This window comes from Vicugna pacos, chromosome 11 (assembly GCF_048564905.1).
Source record: "Vicugna pacos chromosome 11, VicPac4, whole genome shotgun sequence".
In the NCBI taxonomy this organism is placed as follows: Eukaryota; Metazoa; Chordata; class Mammalia; order Artiodactyla; family Camelidae; genus Vicugna; species Vicugna pacos.
This window is the reverse complement of record NC_132997.1, coordinates 77918956-77941464: the sequence shown is the minus strand read 5'-3', so window position 1 is coordinate 77941464 and position 22509 is coordinate 77918956. Positions and strand designations below refer to the sequence as shown.

Sequence of the window (22509 nt, the reverse complement as noted above, 5' to 3'; positions counted from 1 at the left end):
ATCTTATCTTCATGATTTTACTGTTTTAACTCCTCCACTATAGGAGACTATTCAATTTATTCTCTTTTTCTTTAGAACAAATGAGGCCATCCTTCTGGCACTTTATGAAGCTGTTCATTTAAATCGCAACTTCATCACGGTATTAGCCCAGGTTGGTTATATAAAAACTTCAATCCTTTTTCTCCCTGAATTTCATACAGATTCACTGTATTGAAAAGTCTGTCTGGCTGTGCCCATGTAAAACCTGCTTTGCACTGGTGAGTGATAGTAACAGAGTTGCCTCAGTTGCCTTGGTTTCATGTTCTCCTTAATATGTGTGTTTCTATCTGCTGCTGAAGTGGGTCTGATAACATGCAAAGTTAGGGATTTTGACCAATTTACCGATTCTGTTAACTCAAGTGAGTTGAAATTACTTCATTTTGCTCTCTGGAAATCCCTTGGTGTTATCTGCCCATATGGATTTTTATAACTGGCTTTCTGCTTTCTAAACCTCTATGGAATTACAACCAGGGATAAAATAGGCCACGTCACTTATCTTATTATCTCACCCGTTTCCAGAGAATAAAAGTACAAAATAGCCTTTGCTGCATACGGTTCGCTGTTAACAGAAAAAAAAAATGGTCTACAAATATTGTAAGCTGGAAATCACAGCATACTGAGTACTGGGTCGCTTGCCTAAGGGATATCCTCAGTAGTTGGTCCAGAAGGAAACTAAAATAGGCTGAGAACTCAAGTGCTGCCCATGAAAGCTGTCTTAAAAATTGATAGTGTTTTTATTTTAAAACCAGACTGTTTAAAATATGTATGAAGGTTTCTTTTAAAGGAAAGGTTGCTTATGTTTTTTCCCTCAGAGGGCAGATGTGTATGGGCTCCACTGGGTTTCAACAACAAAAAATAAGGTCAAAAAAGCAGTGTGCTGGTTGGGGTCTTCCTCAGAGGCACGTAAGGCTTTTCACAACTGATAACATGAGACTTTATCCACTATTCTCATGATGTTCCTTGTCTGTTCTCTAAATTCCATAATTGATTTTAAAGGAAGAGATGAGGAAGGTAAAGTCTCGTAAAGCTGTTGGGCAAGAGAAGCGAGTAGCCATCTCTCAGCCTATTTCTCAAGAGCTAATATGGCCAGGATGGCTAAGGAAGGTAAGGGAAAGGGGAGTCATCTGGTTTGGTCCCTAATGGATGTCTCCCCCTGTGTCTCTACCTCACTGTGCTACACACTCTTGTTGTGGAACAAGAAGGCTGTCCTCTGCATAGCTCTTTTAATAGTACCTGTTATCCCCTTTGCTCACCTGCATTTATTAGTCGACTGTGTAGTCATCAGAATAGTCTATAGATGTGTTTTAGGTTGATCTGCTAAGAGTATTTCCTTTCCAGGTTCAGATAGGACTGCAAATGCCCTTTTTTTTGGGTAGATAATCCTGTGTATTTGTTTATCCTAGTTTTTTATTCACATGGTTCTGCAGAAAACTTATGTAATGGGAACGTATTTGCTTAAAGAAAACTAGCCTGAAGAGCTTCTTATTAGAGTTTTGCAAGCATCAACAGTGATCAGGTACTCATGGGAACTAAATGTAGAAGCAGTCCTTCCTCAGTGAGCTTTCTGTTTCATTATGAGGCCAGGAATACCAGAAAGGATAAGCAGAGGATACCCAGAACTGAATTTTCTCTTTTCTTAACCTTATCTGTGTTCTTTTTCAGAGTCATCCAGAAATGGGCTTGGTGACAACCCCTGTCAGTCCTGCTCCAACAACCCCAGCCACACCACTTGGGACCACACCACCCTCCTCTGATGGTAAGTCCACTACCTCTTTTGTTATCCTGATTAATATGATCTTGAATCTCTAGGGGGTGAGCATAGCTTTCTTTTTTTTTAACAAAACCCACAATTGTTAATTCTTTCGCTCAAGGAATTATCTGAAGAATTGTCCTTCAGAATTTCTGAAGCTCCAAAGAAAACTTTGAAGAAGATAGTCAAGTGCTTTTCTGTGTATAACAAGCTATATAATTTCAGCTTGTCCTCCTCAGGGAATGGTCGTAGAATCAGGGAATGCTAAATCTAAAGGGACCTCAGAGGTCAGTGATGCCTGTCCTGCCAAACGCTCAGGGTACTTGTGAGGCTCAGATGAGACATTTTAGTATACCTCACTGAAATAAATGTAAAATAATAATATTATCTCATGTTATCATTTGACAAATGAGAGAATTGAGGCCAGAGAAATAAGTAGTTTGCCAAAGGTTAGTGAGAGTTGAGACTAAGAACCGAGACATGGGTCAGGGCAGGGACCATGCCTATTTTGTTCGCTACTAAATGCCCAGGATAGTGTCTGGCATGGTCATTGCTTAGTAAACATTTGTTGAATAAATGAATGAGAAAGTGAACCTGATATTTGCTCACTGTTATATGTCTGCCAGCCACTTCCAGTTAGGAAACAACAAGGACATAGTAATTGGGAGTTTGGTGGGTATTTAAGACTTCTCTCCCTAAAAAAAAAAATAAAAAATTTTCCACTTTAAAAATCTTATCATTGGAACATAAGAAAAGGATAACAGAAAAGAAATTATGAATTTTTCTTAATAAACTGTGTCAACTTGAGTTGGTTCTATTGTCAGCTGAGTGTGTTTGATGGAGTACCTTAACCTAAAAATAATCTTCATTAATACTTGATGTTTTGCTTCAAATATTGACCTCATTTTGGGTAAAGAAGTACAGGAAATCTAGCTTTGATCCTTTCTTTGTGCCTCTCTATCGTCTATATGTGAAATGACCTTCTTTGATCTGCTTTTTCTTCTTTAAACTTTTATATAGCACCAGTGGCAGCAACATTTTAAGGTAGTATAAGCAGTATTGGTACAAAAGCATGACAGAGCGGTGCCATTCAAGTCTATGGTAGCAAATTGGAGCTGTTTAGAATTGAAAGTCAAATTCCAAAATACAGATTTCCCCAGCTATCTGAAAGTAGAGCTCTCCTATGAAACCTGCTGTAAGCTGAAATGATGTAAAGCAAAGAAACAATACCTTAGGATGCATCTTGCTAACAGATGCACAAAGTAAATTGAGATAAAGCACAGATGCTCACACAGTTCTCAGCTTGATTCTTAGATGTTGAGTATAGTTCCTGGTGGAGGAACTTGGTGGTGTCACTCTCACTGCTTGTGGTGCTTACTGCCTCTATTACAACTCACTGCAAAACAAATGCTGAATGCTATTTTCATTTCTTGGCTTTCTTCTTTCTCTCCTCCCACCCCAACTCTTGTCTCTTGTTAAGTTCATTTCTAGTTAATAAGTGGTAGGATTTTTTTTCCTATATTTTTCTTTGCTTGAATTTGAAAAAGAAAAAGTTGAACATATATACTTAAAACTTTTTTTAGCTTTATTGAGGTTTACTTGACAAATAAAATTGTAAGATATTTAAAGTGCACATGGTGGTGACTTGATATGCATGTACGTTGTGAAAAGAGTCCCCCATCTCTTTGATTAACACATCCATCACCTCACATATTTATCTTTTTATTTTTATTTTTTGCAGGGGGTGAGAACATTTAAGTTCTACTCTCTTAGCAAATTTCAGTTATGCAACATCGTGTTATCAACAGAGTCGTAATGTTTTACATTAGATCTTCAGACCTTATTAACCTTATAGCTTAAAGTTTGTACCCTTTAGCCAACCTCTCCCTAGTTCTCCCACTTCCTAGCCCCTGGCAACCACTTTTCTACAATTTTTTTCTATGAGTTTGACTTTTTTTTTTTTTTAAGATTCCACATATAAGTGATGCCATACAGTATTTGTCTTTCTCTGGTTTATTTCACTTAGCATAATGCCCTCAAGTTCCATCCATGTTGTAAATGGCAGAATTTCCTTCTTTCTCATGGCTGAACAATATTCCCTTGTGTGTATATATGTATACATGTCTTTATCCATTCATCTATTGATGGACATTTAGGTTGTTTCCATGTCTTGGCTACTGTGAATAACGTGGCAGTGAAAATGAGAGTGAAGATATCTCTGATATCCTGTTTTCATTTCCTTTGGATATGTACCTAGAAGTGGGATTGCTGGATCATATGACAGTTCTGTTTTTAATTTTCTGAGGAGCCTTCATACAATTTTCCTTAGTGGCTGAATCAGTTTACATTCCCATTAACATTGCACAAGGATTCCCTTTTCTCCACATTCTCACCAACATTTGTTATCATTTGTCTTTTTATTTTAAAGTTAATTAAATTATTTTTTTTATCGTGTATTTGATTTGTAGCATTTATAAGTTTCAGGTGTACAACATAGTAATTCATAATTTTTAAAGATTATATTCCATTTATAGTTACAGTAAAATATAGGCTTTATTCTTTGTACTATATAGTATAATCTTGTAGCTTTTTTTTTTATACATAGTAGTTTGTACCTCTTAATTCCTTACCCCTGTTCTTCCCCTCCCCATTCTGCCTTTTTTCTTTTTTTTTCCTTTTTTTCTGGAGGAGGTAATTAGGTTGGTCTGTTTTTTAAATGGAAGTACTGGGGATTGAACCCAGGATCTTGTGTGTGCTAAGTACACACTCTACTACTGAGCTATACCCTCCCCAACTCTTGCTTTTGTGTTAAAAGTGAAAATCCACTTTGGATTTCTTTCTGTTAGCGAAAACAGGTACTAATGTAGGTTTTTTAAAAAAGCAAAATGGCTTACATAAAATGAGCTTTTGAAAAGTGGGGCATACCTGTATCCTCATGGGAGGGGAGCATGTAGTAGGATTTCTACTTGTCTCTGCTTATTCAGGTCACTGAATAATCCAATGGAAGTACTGTTCTTTCTTGTTAAGGATGAAGGCTGCTTGGTTACCGTGGATATCAAAAGCTATACACACACACACACACACACACACACATCTATCTGAGTTCCATGTGATGTTAGGGTTTCAATGTTTCAGAGAACTGCCTTTCAAACTGTTCATTGTGAACACTTCCACCCACACACTTGATTATGCAATGGCAGGATTTGTGCTTACTTACCTACAACCAGTGAGCTTTTATTTTTTCTAGTGGGACGATGGAGTCAGCCCACTTTCAGATGGCTGTCTCCTTTGACAAAGGCAGCTGGGAAGAATTATGAAGCCAGAGATCAAGGAATAACTTATCCTTAGGAAGGAGATTTTAATTTGTGAGGGATTTTATTCTGTCTTTTCTATGTTGTTCTTTTTCCTCTCTCCTAGCTCATTTCCTTTCTGTAGGGGCCCTAAGTTTTATAGCTCTGTTTTCAAGTTTTGGTTTTTAATTGGTTTTTAATATAACTGGTGCTGAGTAGCCTAGTTATATTTAAAGTTATGCCACTGGAGCCATTATTTTTAAAAGCCAGCAGTTTAGCTGTAACATTTGTTCTCAGTTCAGACTTGACATTTGACAACTCAGCCTTGGCATGACAGGACTTTTCTGGTAAACTAAAAATACATATACTTCTATATTTCTACATATTATATAAGACAGTTTTCCAGTTATTGCTGCATTTGAGTGGGAAAAAAAGTCCCACTTATCAGTTAGATGCCTCTTTGTATTGGACAAAGGAATGACTATGGGCTCTGAGCTTCAGAATAGGCTGTAGTTTGAAATGACAGTCTCAGGTCATTTACCTATAAAATGAATTAAGACCTTTTAGTATTTCAACATAAAAATATATTTGTCTTTTATTAGTTCTTAGGGGCTGAATTGTGGGAAAACAGCCAAGGGTTGGGCATGCTAATTTCTCCTCATAAGACTTCTGCTGTGCTTGCTGTGTATTATGGATCCATAATATGCAAATGTATCCCAGTGTTAATAACTGTTCTCTGCATACATTGTTATAATTCCAGAGGGATTCATTATGGTTATGAATACATATCATGAATAATTTCCCAAACTCAGCTCAGTCTTCATAGGTGAAAATATAAGAGAAAGCTATAGATTCTCTAGTTTGGGCTATCATGAGCCACCTTTTGCCCTTATATTATGTTTTAGGTAGTGTAAAAACACTTAACAAGTTGCCTAAGTCTAATTTGAAGTATTAGAAACTTGGGAAATCTATATTAAGTCTGTCCTGTGTGGGTCAGCCCAAGTCTGGTCCTTTATTGTTCACTGGGACTGTGGCTCAGAGACTGTGAGTGGAGGTAGTTTCTCTTGGAAACAGCAAGCAGCTAGGAATATAAAACTCAGTTCCTAGGCTGTCCCAGTCAATAATGTCCACTCATTTTCAATTTGGATATTCCTTATCAGGTTCCCTTTCAGGGAAGGGATTAAGAAATAGAATTTGAATGTAGTTCACCTAAGAAATAGAATTTGAATGTAGTTCTGCCTTAATTTTTTCCCTTCCGTTTGAATATTTCCAGCCTAAAGGCTTATTCTCAAAATTGAGCAAGATTTTTCCTTGTTAGGAACGAATTGTCGTTTATTTTAAGCAGTAGACTCATCAAAGCAAGGCTCATTTATATTCAATACAGATCTTTCCCTTAGGTACAAATTTAAGTGCTTTTAAAATGGGCCTTGAGCCCTTTTGGGTTACTTGGGGCTAGAAAGTAGAATCAAATTAGCCTTCTTAGGATGTTGGGAGAAAAACACTATTCCTGGAGACTGGCATTCTTAGATATGAGAGAAGGGCATTGGGCTTAATCTTGGGGGTTGGAAGGGCTCTAGAGGCCTAGGAAGAGCAGATAAACATTTCATAAGAAGCACTTGGTTCTTCCTCTGTTGTGGAAAGAGCTTGTTTAGTGATTTCCTTGCCTACTGGCAAGTTGGCTTTGTGGGAAGAAGTGTTAGATGTAATATGTTATAGGCTAAATGCATTTCATCTGTTCTCTTCCAGTTATAAGTTCTGTGGAACTCCCTCTAGATGCAGATGTGCAGACCAGTAATCTCCTGATCACCTTCTTAAAGTATAGCTCGATTGTCATGCAGGACACCAAAGGTAAGGCATGCTGCTTCGGGGGCTCAGGAAGCAGGAGGTGTGGTAAACAGCTGCTTAGCTAGATCAAGGAGCAGCATTAATACTTTGAAGCTTTGACAAGATGAACCACTGGGGCCCCCTGTGTAAGGTGGTGGTCCTGTTTACTGGAAGACAGTGATTTCTCACTGCCAGATGGCAATTAGGTGGTGTTGGGAAAACCTGAAGCTGGAGGGGGAGTGCTCCAAAATAGAACAGGAAAAAAAAATTGATCTCTACAAAAACTAGCAAGTCTTCTTAGCAGATTTGGTAAGTAGATGCAAACTCTTGTGTATGGGAAGTGGGGGGATTAGCATGTTTCAGGGAATTCCCTTTTGAGGACAAGGACTGAAAGCATCAGCTCCTGGTGAGAATTAGAGGACTGTTGTACAGAGTACAGTAGGAAAAGGTGAGATTCAGAGGGACTGTGTTCTTTAACACTTAAAACAGAGTGTCAGTACCCATCCCTGAAATGCAGAATGAAAATGGGACAGAAGTAGGTGTTGAAAAAGTTTGTTTATTCTGTTTTTTTGTTTTTCCTTTGTTTATGATTTTTCTGTGATCTTTTAATTGGTGGTAGGGTAGTGGAATAATTGGGCTAGGAGTGACAGAGGATTGGGAAGAAACCCAGCACATTCTGTCTATATATCTTTTTGTGTGTGTTTGTTTGTTTTTTATATATTTCATTTATTTATTTATTATTTATTTCAGTTTTTTTTTTTTTTGCAGGGGGAGGTATTTTCTTTTTAACCTAGTTTTTCCTTATACTGGATTTATATGAGTGTTTACAATTTTTTTGTTGCAGTGAAGTATATATAACATAAAATTTACCGTTTTCACCATTTTAAAGTGTATAGTTCAGTGACATTAAGTACAATCCCTAGAATTCCAGAATGGAGCTGAAAGGCAAGAGCTGCATAAGAGTTATCCTCTTATGATAGACTTACAAAGACTAGGATTGGAGGACTTTTGGAGTGAGAAAGAAACAGTGGTAGACAGAGATAGAGAGCTAAAAGATAAAAATGAGAGATGAAGAACTGCCAGAATTAAAAGGAACCTGGGCAGACAGAATCTAAACTGTTAACACTTAGACATACTGCATTAGCTTTTTGAGATCTTTGTCTTGTAATCTTTGATTTTTTTTTCTCTTGTTATGCCTTGTGAGTATGCTCTTCCCAGAGAGAGCTATGTATTGGGATGAGATGGATACAAGTAGTCCATGTCACAGATTCCTAATTTAGAGAGTTCCGTTGGGAGCTGCAGAGATGGTGAACCTCTGAGACTTGGCAAGTGAGATCTGGCAGGCAAGGGTAGCGAGACTCTTGTCTATCAGTATTTTCCTGAGGCCATCGCTTCTCCTTTGTGGAAATAGGTAACCTCTTCCTTTCTCTAGACATATTGCAGCAACCACAGAAAGAGAAAAACTGCATAGCAGTGACCCTGAAAATGAACTTTTAGCTTTGCTTGATATAGCACAGTGAATTGAGGCCCTTGGAACTCACTTTTAGCCTTAATGATTATATAAACCCCTTTCCTGGTCACTTTGCCATCCATAAAATGGAAAGCAAAATTGAGGGCAGATTAATTGCAGTATGTATGGTCTCAGGCTATTTCTCTAAATTGAGACTGGGTTAGGTCTTTGACAACAGGTAGCCTAAATATGGTAAGGTATGTATGGCAGCCTAAATATGATTAGGTATGATGAAGAGTTAATTTTAAAAACGGCTCCTGTGTGGCTTCATTGGCCCAGCTCTCTTCCGTTTGATTAAGATCCTGACCTGGCTAACAGGATCTCGTTATGTTTTTAGGAGCAATAGAAGCAACTTTTTCCCTTGGCTCTGTTCCTCCTCCCCCTCCTCTCAATACTATTTCTTCTTTATTATATATCTATCATTTGATACCTATAAAAAGATGCTTTTAATATATATGACTATATGACTATCAGGTTATAAGTTTATAATAAGCATAATAAATAGCATAGGTCATAAAGTATAATAATAAAGTGAACATATGTGAACCTACCACTCAACTTAAGAAACTCTTAATGCTGTTAAAACTACCTTTGTGTCCCCTCCCCAGTTACTACTCTCCTCACCATTCTCCAAAATTTTGTGTTCATCATCTCCTTGATTTGGCTCTGCTTTCAAAGCCTTTTTTTCCTGAAGATCTTCTGACTTGGGTATTGTCACCCTAAGGGAATATATACTTAATCTTTAAAATAGACATTAGGCAAAAATATTAAAGATATGTATGTATATCTGTGCATACATAGACTTAAAGTTGATTCACCCAAGTTTTAACAGTATTGGTGTCTGAGTAGTGTGATTAAACTTGGTTTCTATTATCCTTTTTTATGCTTTTCTGAATTAAAAAAAAGTGTTTATAATGAAATATGCCCTATTTTTATATTCAGAAACAGTTTTTTTTTTCCTTCTTCTTCATAAGTGGAGAGATAACTACAGGCTTTTCTATAAGAGTTGTTTATGAGCTTTGGGGAAAGGGAGGATAGTGCCAGAGAAACCCTGTGTCCAAGTGTAGGTGGAAGAGTCTCATGAATCTAGTTTTGCATAGGCAGGGGCATTTCTCTTCTGGCTGCCTAGGGGCTCTGGTGTAAGCCACTGGGAATGCCAGATAGGGATTAGCATCACTTCTGTTTTGCACGGCCTATCTCTGAGGAGAGATGAATGTATTTCTTTGACCACAACCCTCATTATGCCTTCTGATTGTCAGATTTTAGTTGATAGATTCCATCTTTGAGGAAGTAACAGGTTAATGTCAGGATGAGTACTATTAGCTAACTTCTGTAGCACTGTAGTCTGCTAATAGATCTCTCCAGAATGGACTTTAGTCTGGGTCCTATCAAAGCTAATTTGAAACATCATAAGCCATTTATCTGTTTTGGGTATACTGGCATGACCCTCTTTTTTCCTCCATTTCACCCTGTCACCCACAAAGATCCTGAAAAGTAATTAAGCTTTGATGGTTCTGGTAATTGGCAGTGATAGAGTAGCTCTTTCTTGGTCATTCATCTGGGCTTAGAGCCCTGTTATTGAGGTTGCTTTCTTTCTTAATAACTAGAATGTGAATTCTTAGAGACCACAGACTTTTGGTTAGTTCAGTGCTACATCTCTAGTGCCTAGCACAGTGTCCATCATATAGTAGGCACTAAATAAATATTTGTAGAGGCAGTAAGAAAAATGATTAAGAATTCTCTGCTTTCCTGGTTATATATAAGTAATATTCACAGTACAAGAGAAGTATGAGATGGACCCTAGTCTCCAGTTAACTTCTTTCTGATTCTACTGCCAGTTTGCCATGAACAGGTATAAAGTTTTTCTAGATTTTGTGGTAGGTGGGTAAAGATGATGGTGCTTATAGCTAATGGATGGGGAGGGGTGGGAAAGGGAATGGACCTGATTATTCAGAAGCAAAGGGCTGATATGGAAACTAAGCGCATGGCCCTGATGGTAATAGGAAACATTATAATAATTACATGGTTCTCGGGATGGTGGTTAGCTGTTCATCAGACTACCAGAGTATTAAAAAAAATACTGGGGCAATTCTTTTGCCTAGAAGAAAAGCAAGGATTACTCTAGTAGAACCTTGACTTTCATTCATGAGTTTTGTGGGGAAAGAAAGTATGAATGTTCTTTTTGATGCTACACATCTTTATTCTTTATAGAAACATAGTCTGGATGATTTAAAGAGAAGAGTTTATTTTTTCTTTTCAGATGAGCACCGACTTCACAGTGGCAAACTCTGTCTGATTATCCTTACGTGTATTGCAGAGGTAGGTCTCACCAGCCTTCTGGTATTAGCTTATCTTGCACCAAGTGTTTTGTCTTTCTGCCCTTTTCCCCAGTTCTTATCCCCTAGCTTTTATAATCCTAAAGCTTGGGGGAGAAAAATCTTCCCCCATCTTATTGTCTCTTCCCTACTCCGATAGTACTTTGTCTTCTTCGTAGTGTATTCTTAGTGTCTGGCACATAGTAAAGGCTCAATTAGAATTTACTGCATGAATTAATAATGAATTGTGATATGTAATTACTATAATTGAGAACTGAAAGATTCTAGTTTTTAAGAGTTTGAAACGAGACTTATGCCTCTTTAGAAAAAATAAGCCTGCTCCTTTGAAGCTGTTCATGTTTGGTCTTTTGCATTTAGCAAAATGGAAAAAGGAGCTCAGGTTTCCTGTGGGGAGAGGTAGAGAGAAAAGCCAAGGAGGGGAATTGGAAACTGAGTAAAGTGGGCTGATTGCAGTTTGATGAAGAGCAAGAGCCCAAGGGAAAAAAAGAAGAGGTTTTTGGCTTTGTAAGAAGGCACTTTTGGTTGGATTAATTGGGCCTGAACTCACCCTAGATCTTGGTGGCAACACAGGTATGCCAAAAAATGAGTCAATTTAGAGCTAAATTTGTACTTTCAACCTCCTCCTTCACTTATTCCTTATTTTGATCTTTTCTCTCCTAAGAAAAAGTAAAGGTGTTGTCCACATGGAGTAGAGATCTCTCTCAGTCTTTCCCTTTTTATGTTCTCTGTGGAAAGATGACCTACTTTTCACCAGGTTAGGGGTAGCTGGTTATAGAAGAGCTGCTTATTAGCAGTGGGCCTGGGTGTAATTGCTTTTCAAAAGTCTTTCCAAGAAAATCTTTAAAGGAGTTGTTTTTCACAGGTTGTAACAGTTCCTAGTAATTGGAGTCTGTAGGCATGTCAGATCTTCAGAACAGGTATTGGGAAAGGTCCAAGGGATGTTTATTACTGACCCATGGTGAGAGGTTTTTGATTTTCCATCAGTCTTCAGCAAAGCCAGGGATAGATGGGGTCTTGCCTACTGCCACGCTGCCTGTGTAAGCAGTATTCTCTTGCTGTGCCAAACCCATTCCCGGCCGAGTGCAGACCTTTCTTCTTAATCGTAGATCCTCATGTGGAGCTTGCACATGCATCCTGCAGTTCCTATGAGAACCTTCAAGCTGTCACAAACAGAGCAGGCTCCTTGGGCAGATGGGAAGAAAGAGAGAATAGGAAAACAGATTCCTCTCAGCATTTGCCTTAAATGCCCATGCCTCAATTTTTATTGTTTGTAATTTGCTTAGAGATTTTTGGCCAGTTAGAGACACACTGGGAGATTACACCCAACTGAAATCTCATGGCTTAAGTAGGGATTGACATAAAGGCTCTAGGCTTCATCCCACGAGCTCTCTCACTGGTCCTTGAAAGGAGTTCTTTAAGTCCTGCAAATCCTTGGACTTTAAGATTATAGATTATAGATAGATTATAAACTGAGTTTCTTAAATATAGCTTTCATTCCTTACTTTTTCTCTATATTTTTATTTTTATTAGGATCAATATGCCAATGCATTTTTGCATGACGACAACATGAATTTTCGCGTAAATTTACATAGAATGGTAGGTGTGACTTTTGTTTCTTGTTTCTTCGTAGGGAAAATTTTTTTGTGTGTTGGTAGGATTGGGGAGGATGAAATTGATTCTACTAGAACAAATGCAGGTGGAAAGTTGTGCTAAAGGGCTCTTGCTTGACTGCTGTTCAGTAGACCCATGCCTGTTGTGATTTTTTGTGTGTCATGGAGGTGTTACCTAATCAAGAGAGAATAGAAAGATCCACAACCATATACCCACAGCAGTAATACTCATGGCAGTAATATTAGAATCTATCAGTAACATAGATTTCAACAAGAAGATAGGCCTAAGCCTTTTGTTTGTAGTATGATCTTTGATTGATTGATGCCAGGTACTACTTTGATTTATTCACCTGAGAGGTGGGGGAAATAGAATATGGAGGACCAGGGAATTTTCTAAAACATGGAGGTACATTCAGAAATATCATATTGAGGTTTATACTGAAAACTTTCTTTTGTTTTTTTGCAACTATGACTGTTACTGCCTCTACAAAGTCACCTTTTCCTCTTCTTTTTCTTAATTATTATTTTATCAAAGAAAAATACTAATATACCTCTTTTGTTGTTAGTAATATCACTTGTATAGAGAAAATCAAAGTAAAAGCGACAACTGTCTCATTATAGTATGCTCCTGTTGTCTTGCTGTGAATTGTGTTTTTGTTACAGGCCTGCATTGAAAACTGAGAAGCATTTACGTGTCCTCTCTGCCCCACCCCACCCCCACCACTAGAAAAAGAAAGAAAAAGTAGCATCTCTGTAGTAGTGATTTTATTTGCATGAAAAACATGATAATGATAATGAGCCATTGGCTGTTGTTTCAGGTGTCTACTAATTTAATTTCTTTTTTGTATGAAGCCTATGAGACACAGGAAGAAGGCAGCAGACAAGAATCTTCCCTGCCGTCCTTTAGTATGTGCGGTACTCGGTGAGTGTCATCAAGATTGGCGTGTTTCAGAGCCAGTGATAGGTTTTCATGATTAAGATGAAGGATAGATCCTGGTTGATGTTCTTCTTCCTCAGTGAAGAAAGTTACTAGTTATGTTTCTTCCCTGGCCTCAGAAACCATGTTTATTGTTGAGTTTGGTAAAGTAATCTCAATAAATATAATTGTCAATTAAAGGGTGCTCTGATGAAAAGAAAAGGATCTTTCTAGGGAGACAGATGACTAAGTCTAAGCTTGATATGTGATTTAAATTTGTAAATTATCTTACTCCTGATCAAGATTTCAAATTATTCCTTCCTTTTCTTGGTCTAAATTGATGTGTCAGCTGGCTAGGAGGCTTTAAAGTTCAAGGTTCAAACATACAAAACTTCCTCTGAGTAAATTAAGCTGAGATGAGATTGACAGAGCTGACAGATAGGGGGATGTATCATAGCTAATTTTTTCTGCCTAGAATTCTGCATTTTCCTCAGGGGAGTGATCTGAACTCTTAATCTCATTTCACTTGGATATCCAGCCCTAGTTCCTAAATCTACTTGATTTTAGAAACAGTAATTAGAACGATATAATAAACTTCTATTGACCCAAAGCTCTACAGACCATTTCAGTCAATATCTGTCAAACTGAGTGTGATAGCAAGATGAGACAGACTTACATAGCTTTAGAGTTTTAGTCTCTGGTTACACGGATGTGATCTGTAATTTTTTCTCAGCTTGCTCAACACTTGGGTCTCAGAATATGATTTCCCTTTGGCATTTTGCATTAGTTCCATGGTATGAAATATCTATGATGAAATCTCCCTTGTATCTGAGTTTATTGGCAGGTCAAGATATCCTTCTGGCAGTAGGAGACAGAACTAATTTTGTTGTTACAAGTGGCAGGTGTTGAAAAGTGTTGCAAAAAGTGCCTAATATAAAATAAATGTAAGTGCACATTAATAAAGATGTGGTTGATGGATGCCATTCAGCATGAGTGCAAGGTGTACTGGGAAGGTTTTTTTTTTTTTCCAACTTAAAGGCAAGCAATGAATTTCATTCTGATTGATCTAATTTTTTTCCTTTTCCCATTCAGACCTGATGGTAGAGTTTATTGTAACACACATGATGAAGGAGTTTCCTATGGATCTCTATGTGTAAGTACTGTGGTTCATTTAATGTGTACAAATCTATTTTACAGAATTGAGTGATGGGAAGTTTATAATCACAAAATTTCTATATATATGTCATTTCAGGAAAAACACATTTACATGTGGAGAAATGTCAGGGAGCATTTTATGGCCTGGATTTATATGTTTTCCCAGAAGCGGGTAAAAGTGCAAACCACAGTTTGAATTCACATCTTCATTATCATTTTTAGGCACACTGAATGAAGAACAGGGCTGATACATTGAAGCAGTGATCATAGGTGGCTCTTGTGTCCAAAGATATGGAATACCAGCAGAACACTTAGTTATCCCTGGGCTTTGGTATCAAAGTAGTCAGCAGCAGGTAGAAGGCAGGGAAAGACCAGAGAGTTAGACCTTCTGGTCCATTCTTAGCCTACATTGTCCTAGCAGCCTAGTCAGAACTCTCCTAGCTAGGCAGAAGGTGTGTACAGTGACCTGGCTGGGAGATTCCTGCCTACTGAGGAGACCTGATTGTCTGTCACAATTCTTTTCAACCAGTACAACTGGAGACAACTGAAAATCATATTTTAATAAAGTTTAAGCCTTTAGGCTTTCTCTCTTCTTTGCTATTTCAGTATTCTTCTTATCGTTAATGTCCAAGAACAGCTGTGCCATATTAGTGTGATCTCAAGTGTGTATATTACCTCTATTCCTTAAAAAGCATTGGAATTCATGGGTTCAGTCCTCAGTACCTCCTCTAAAAATAAATAAGTAAACCTAACTCCCCCCTCAAATAAAATAAATTTTTAAAAATAATAAAAATAAAATTTTTAAAAAAGAATCAAACAGTCTGACAACGAAATTAGGACCTCCACTTTTTTGAGTAAGAGAACAGTTTGGCACACAGCAAGCTTAGTGTACCTTGTTCCAATGCCAGGGCTGGGATCTAGGGAGATACAAGAGATTTTACTCTGAATAGAGTAGATTGCCAGCTTTTTAGACCATTTGTAGGCTACATAGTCTTGATTTCCTAGGTATGAAATAATGATACAAATTTTATGTAGGTAAATGGGTTGTGGTTTGCATTTTTCCATATCTTTTGGATGTTTAAAAGTAAATCTTATCCTTTATTTCAATTCAAAGACCATGAAAGGCTGCTTTTTTTTTTAACATTTTTTATTGATTTATAATCATTTTACAATGTTGTGTCAAATTCCAGTGTTCAGCACAATTTTTCAGGCATTCATGGACATATACACACTCATTGTCCCATTTTTTTCTCTGTGATTTATCATAACATTTTGTGTATATTTCCCTGTGCTATACAGTGTAATCTTGTTTATCTATTCTACAATTTTGAAATCCCAGTCTATCCCTTCCCACCCTCTACCCCCACCCCCGGTAACCACAAGTCTGTATTCTCTGTCCATGAGTCTATTTCTGTCCTGTGTTTATGCTTTGTTTTTGTTTGTTTGTTTGTTTTTGTTTTTGTGTTTTAGATTCCACATATGAGCGATCTCATATGGTATTTTTCTTTCTCTTTCTGGCTTACTTCACTTAGAATGACATTCTCTAGGAGCATCCATGTTGCTGCAAATGGCATTATGTTGTCGGTTTTTATGGCTGAGTAGTATTCCATTGTATAAATATACCACATCTTCTTTATCCAGTCACCTGTTGATGGACATTTAGGCTGTTTCCATGTTTTGGCTATTGTAAATAGTGCTGCTATGAACATTGGGGTGCAGGTGTCATCCTGAAGTAGATTTCCTTCTGGGTACAAGCCCAGGAGTGGGATTCCTGGGTCATATGGTAAGTCTATTCCTAGTCTTTTGAGGAATCTCCACACTGTTTTCCATAGTGGCTGCACCAAACTGCATTCCCACCAGCAGTGTAGGAGGGTTACCCTTTCTCCACAGCCTCTCCAGCATTTGTCATTTTTTGATTTTTGAATGATGGCCATTCTGACTGTTGTGAGGTGATACCTCATTGTAGTTTTGATTTGCATTTCTCTGATAATTAGTGATATTGAGCATTTTTTCATGTGCTTTTTGATCATTTGTATGTCTTTCTTGGAGAATTGCTTGTTTAGGTCTTCTGCCCATTTTTGGATTGGGTTGTTTATTTTTTTCTTATTGAGTCGTATGAGCTGCTTATATATTTTGGAGATGAAGCCTTTGTCGGTTTCACTTGCAAAAATTTTCTCCCATTCCATAGGTTTTCTTCTTGTTTTATTTCTGGTTTCCTTTGCTCTGCAGAAGCTTGTAAGTTTCATTAGGTCCCATTTGTTTATTCTTGCTTTTATTTCTTCTAGGAGAAAATTTTTGAAATGTATGTCAGATAATGTTTTGCCTATGTTTTCCTCTAGGAAAAAGGCTGCTTTTTTAATAGCACTTATTAGAGGAGTTTTCTGCTTGTGTTAGATGGGATCTCTGAACATCAGTACCTTAGGGATCAGATTTGTTTTGCCACAGCTTGATTATCTTATGTTCTAGTTCTAAGATATGTTATTGACTTTGTAGTGTATTATTATAGTCTTAGTTTTCTCATTTTCCAAGGGAGGAAACTGAGGCTCTGGAGATTTGGTATTCGGTTAGTAAGCACCATTGCTTGAACATGAACCTAAATTTTCTTATGGGAAATCCTGGGCTGTTCCCTTCCTTCTCAGGTGTATTATCTATTTCTATGTAACACACTACCCCGAAACAGAGAGGTTTAAAACGAACACGTATTATCTCACAGTTTCTATGGTTCATAAATCCAGGAACAATTTAGCTGGGTAGTTTTGGCATAAGCTGTAGTCAGTGTTTTGGCTCCACTGAAGCTCTACTGGGCTTTACTGGGGCTGGAGAATTGCTTCCAAGCTCACTTACATGGTTGTTGGCAAATCTCAATTCCTTGCTGCATGGGCCTCTCCATAGGGTTGCTCAACATGGCAGCTGGCTTTCCCCAAAGCAAATAATCCAAGAGAGAAAGAGAAGGAAGTCATAATGTCTTTTATAACCTAATCTATAATGACATACCATTCCTGTTGGCCACACAGACCAAGCCTGATACAGTGTGGGAAGGGACTACATAAAGTGTGAATGCCAGGAGGTAGGGACTAATGGGGGCCATCTTGCAGGCTGGCTGTCACAGTTGCACACCTAGTTAGTTGCATCAGCAAGAGTCAAACTCAAGTCTGTCTGACCCTAGAGACTGTACTCTTAACTACTACTATGATAAGTAACAAAGGAAATATTTCTTTAGGATGACTAATGCTGACTTTGGCATCGGAAAAGGCTGTATTTGACCTGAGTCATGAAGAAACAGTAGGAGTTTTCTATGTGGAGGAGTGGGGAGGGACACCTCAGGCAGGGGACCAGCATGTTGAAAAGCTTGGAGATTTGAAAGTGTGGCATGTTTGGAGAATAGGAAGTAATTCAGGATGATTAGAATGTAAGGTGCATGGAGGAAGGATAGGAGGGTAGAAAAAAAGTTGCCTGAGATTAAGTGGATAATGGATAACAGTTAAAGGTGGGATGACAGGTTAAGACTGTGTGTTCAGTATTTAGAGTTACAGGTGTGTATCTGTCCACCCAAACCCTCACATCCCAACCAGTGAATCTAATCTACATTAACTGTTTTGACTCCCTCCTCCCCTGAGTTCCTAACTTTTTCGTTTTGCCTTGCTTTCTCAATTCTTTTTCCACCTGTTTCCTAGTTGAATGTCCTGAGGTTAGGGAAGATGGAGAAGATAATGAGACATCAAGCTGACAGAGGCTGGGCAGAAGGTCCCACCCTCAGGCTGAATTCACTTTTCTTCATTACTACCCATGGGCATATTTCCACATCTTCCTCTCCTTACTTCCAACCTCTTTCCAGTTTTTGGCATTTGGAGCATCATATCCTTTTTAGGTGAACTTAGCTGCTCCTAGCTGGGCATCAGGCCAGGTTGCTACTCTCACTTCTCATTATGCACTGCTTTTCAGCAGCATAGAGCAGAATGAGAAATTGAAAGCAAAATGAATTTCTACCATTTCAGATAAGTTTATAATCCTCCTAGTGAAATATGAAGAAATACGGAGTGTGGAAAGACTTAATACTCAAAGCCAGAATCTGGGTCAGAAATGAAACAGTTTCACATCTGTGTATGAATGCTGTAGGTAAAGTAATAATGGGGGAAGGTGCTTATACAAAAAAAAAAAAAAGAAGAAGGAAAGAAAAGCCTTGCCTGGAGCAGTAAGAGGGAGGAAAACCCAACCAATTAATTTCCAGTTCTGGCTGTACTCATTTGTTCTTGCCACCACCCCCACTGCTGCTACAGGATTTGGGAGTTAGGGGAAATAGTCTCTGAGGAGAGTAAACTCTCCTTTAAGTTACTCTTACATGGAAAATGTGGACTCTTTCTAAATCAGGGATTCTCAAACCCATGTGTGGAGATTTCAATGGACCCTACAAGAAGATTTCAGGTTAAAGTGTCTTGTGTCGAAATAGGAAACATCTACATGCATAAAGAGACACCCTAAGTAGTAAATTTGGAGTCATTCAACCAGTATGTTTTTAAGATCGTAGCAGTTGTTAAAATTTTCGTTCTGCTTGGTAAGTAGTATTAAGTTACTGAGACCACAAGGATAATAATGTCATCTTTTGGGTGGCTGCAGAGGTGGGAACAGAGCCTGGAGTGGATGTTGAAAACCTTTGAACTAGAGGGTGCTGGCATCAGAGAGTGGTGACATAGGTAGTATCTCACTGCTGCTCCATAATGGCTCAGTATTTGGACAGTGTTGTTAATAGAGATAAGGTGCAACTGTCCAGGTCCAGGCCATGTGAGAAGTGCTGGTGTCCAGGAATGTCCTCTCATAAAGTTCTGTCTGAAAGGCCTCCTACGAAACTACTTAGAGCTGTAAGGAGTGGAAAGAACAGAGAGATATGTACAATGAGGCCAGTAGAATAGGCTGGTAAGGTAGCAATGCAGGCCCATTATTGGAAATATTCTGAAAACTTCCAGGACTTTAACGTACAAATTTAGTTCATTTCAATTGTATGTTTGATGTGTTGTCAGGCACTTTAATCCCTTTAGCTAGTGTCTTTAGCTCTCACTTCACAGAGGGAGGTTTGTGGAGGGTTGGTTTGGGGGGGGATGCTTTTTTTTTTTTTTGCGTTTTTTTACCTTCTGCTAAGAGGCCCAAGAAATTAGCTACACCATTTTTGCTTGATTCCATGAACTGTCAAATTGATACCCTACAGATTGATACGGTGTTAGTTAGTTAGTAGGATCCTGCTGAAGTTAGTGAGATCTCAGGATACTCTTTGTCTTATATTAAAGCCATAGAACCTGTTAGAGTCTTAATCCCACCTCTAGAAGTAGTCTCCACTTTAAGTTACCATTCAGCTGAATTTCATTTGGGGCACATTAGGTGGAGAGGAGCCGCTTTGTTAAGCCCTTTTGCCTTGCTTATTTTCTCTTCTATTTTTGTTTTCTTTGCCTTATTCTTTCATGTCAGAACAGTTTCAAGAGAAAAAGCCTCTCTCATTTGCCTCAATCTAGCAGGTTATGTGGATCTAGTTTCTAAGAACTTGACCATTTAGTTCTTGTAAGACTTAAGTATAGGATGTTTACTTGGTATGCAGTCAGTAGTTGTGAAATGAATGAATGAAGAAATAGGTCTGACTTCTGAAACTTTTGGTTTATATGATGAGCCTGGAGCTTCAGAGCAGTACAGTCCAGCCTTGGGCCTCTGTGCTCCCACCTTCAATCTACTTTCTGTCTCTCTCTGTTTGCCTATTTTGGACATTTTTATAAATGAAATATATATGATCTTTTGTGACTGACTTTTTTTTTTACTATGTTTTGATCCATCTTGTATGATTTATATTTTATTGTATGGATGTACAACATCATTTCATTTATCCATTCATCATTTGATAGACATTTGGGTTGTTTATACCTTTAGCTATTATGAATAATGCTGCTGTGAACCTTCATGTACAAGCTTTTGTGTGGATGTATGTTTCATTTTTCTTGTGTATATACCTAGTAGTAGAATTTATGGGCCATATGGTAACTCTATGTTTAACATTTTGAGAAACTTTTAAACTATTTTCCAAAGTGGTGATACCATTTGACATTTCCACCAACAAGGTATGAGGGCTCCAACTTCTCTATATCCTCACTACTGCCAAGGTTTTTGTTTTTGCTTGGACTTTTCCCCTCTTTGACAAAAGTAGAAGGAACATTAACTTGATTTAAGAAATGACAGTGTAAAACCTTGAGTACTTAGATTCTTGGTTCACAGATTAACATACTAGTTCTCTCCATATTAATTCTCTCATGTTCTGCCTGTTGGTTTCTAGACCCCCATTGCCAAGGACTTACTAACAGGATTTCAGTAGAATGAGTGGTTTGATGAGTTTTGACAAATGTATACATCCCTGTAACAACTATTCTAATCAAGATATAAAACATTTCTATCTTTCAGAAGTCCCTTTGTGCCCTTTTCTAGATTTAAAACATTTTTTTAAATGAATTTGTTTTAAATGGTGTTTTTTTTTTAAGGTATAAAAGTAAAATATACTTGTAGAAAATTTGGTGAAAACAGAAAAAGAGAAAGAATAGAATTCACTTACAATCCTACATTGAAGCAACCACCATTAACATGAAAACTTAATCTGTTTTCTATGCATTTGAATATAGTTGTAACCATTATATATTTAATTGTATACAATTTTGCATGCTGTTTTTTCACTTACCATTATAACAGAAATATCTGTGTTGTGAAAAATTCTCCATGAATGTGCTTTTAAAGAGTTTCATGAGATTTCATTGTATGTATGTGTAATAGTTTGTGTGGGCTGCCATAACAAAAAACCACAGATCGGGTAGCTTAAACAACAGAAATTTATTCCTCACAGCTCTGGAGGTTGGAAGTCGAAGATCAAGGTGCCAGAACCTTTGGTTTCTACAGAGGCCTGTCTCCTTGGCTTATAGATGGCCCTCTTCTTATAAGGAAGTTAGTTCTAGCAGATTATTAGAGCCCCAGCCTTTGACATCATTTAACTTAACCTCCTTAAAGGCCTTTTCTCCAAATTCAGTCACATTGGTGTTAGGATATCCACATACGAATTTTGGAGGAACACAGTACATAACATTATGTAATGATTTACTTACTCTTCTTTCAGTGTTGGACATTCTTTCCACAGTTATTTACAGTTTTCTTTTACTCTAAATAAGATTATGTTGAACATCTTTTTGCATAAAGCATTTTTTTTTCCATTCTGGATTAAAGCTGAATTTTCTGGAGTGGCATTAGTGGATCAAAGGATATAAACATTATTAAGACTATTCATGGAGATTGCCAAATTGTCTACTAAAAGGGCTCTGTACCAATTATACTTTCTCTGATAATATATGAGTGGCTATTTTGCTGTACTTTTGTCAGCATTAAAATCTATATTAATTTGATATGCAAAAGCAGGATCTTGTTTTTTTTTTTTAAGGGTGGTATTTTTCATTTATTTAATTTATTTTGGGGGAGAGGGTAGGCTTATTTATTTATTTATTTATTTATTTATTTATTTTTATGTAACAGCAGTATTGGGGGATCAAACCCATGACCTTGTGCATGCTAGGCATGCACTTTACCACTGAGCTATACTCTTCCCCCAGGATCTTGTTTTAATATGACTTTTTTAGGTAAAGTTGAACATTGTTGGAAAATGTTAACTTTCCATATTTCCCCTTTATTGGGGGACAGGAGAATTTGTTGACCATTTCCTTTGCCCATCTTTCTTATTAGGAGCATTAGTTTTTCTTATCAATTTGTATAAATTTATATATATTAAGCATAGTAACCCTTTCATGTCATTTGTTACAAATGTAATTTCCTGTATTGTTTGACTCTTAGTTTTAATCATTATAATTTTTGTAATCAAACAAGAGGTTTTCATTTTTAGGAAATACATTTTATCAATATTTTCCTTTATACTTTCATCCATAGCTTTTTTTAAAATTATTTTTAAAAATTGAGTTATAGTCTGTTTACAATGTTGTGTCAATTTCCAGTGTGGAGCGCAATTTTTCAGTTATACATGAACATATATATATTCATTGTTGCATTCTTTTTCAC

General features: G+C 37.4%; 1 protein-coding gene across 1 annotated transcript in view; it reads left to right on the top strand.

The window, feature by feature from the left end:
• The window catches only part of ARMH3 (armadillo like helical domain containing 3), a 153436-nt gene that overhangs the window by 30584 nt on the left and 100343 nt on the right, over positions 1 to 22509 (top strand). The window contains exons 13-19 of the mRNA XM_006210485.4: positions 76 to 151; positions 1702 to 1795; positions 6826 to 6927; positions 10674 to 10732; positions 12280 to 12345; positions 13212 to 13281; positions 14368 to 14428. Of these exons, the coding sequence (XP_006210547.1) occupies positions 76 to 151; positions 1702 to 1795; positions 6826 to 6927; positions 10674 to 10732; positions 12280 to 12345; positions 13212 to 13281; positions 14368 to 14428 (528 nt within the window). The remainder of the gene's footprint in view (positions 1 to 75; positions 152 to 1701; positions 1796 to 6825; positions 6928 to 10673; positions 10733 to 12279; positions 12346 to 13211; positions 13282 to 14367; positions 14429 to 22509) is intronic.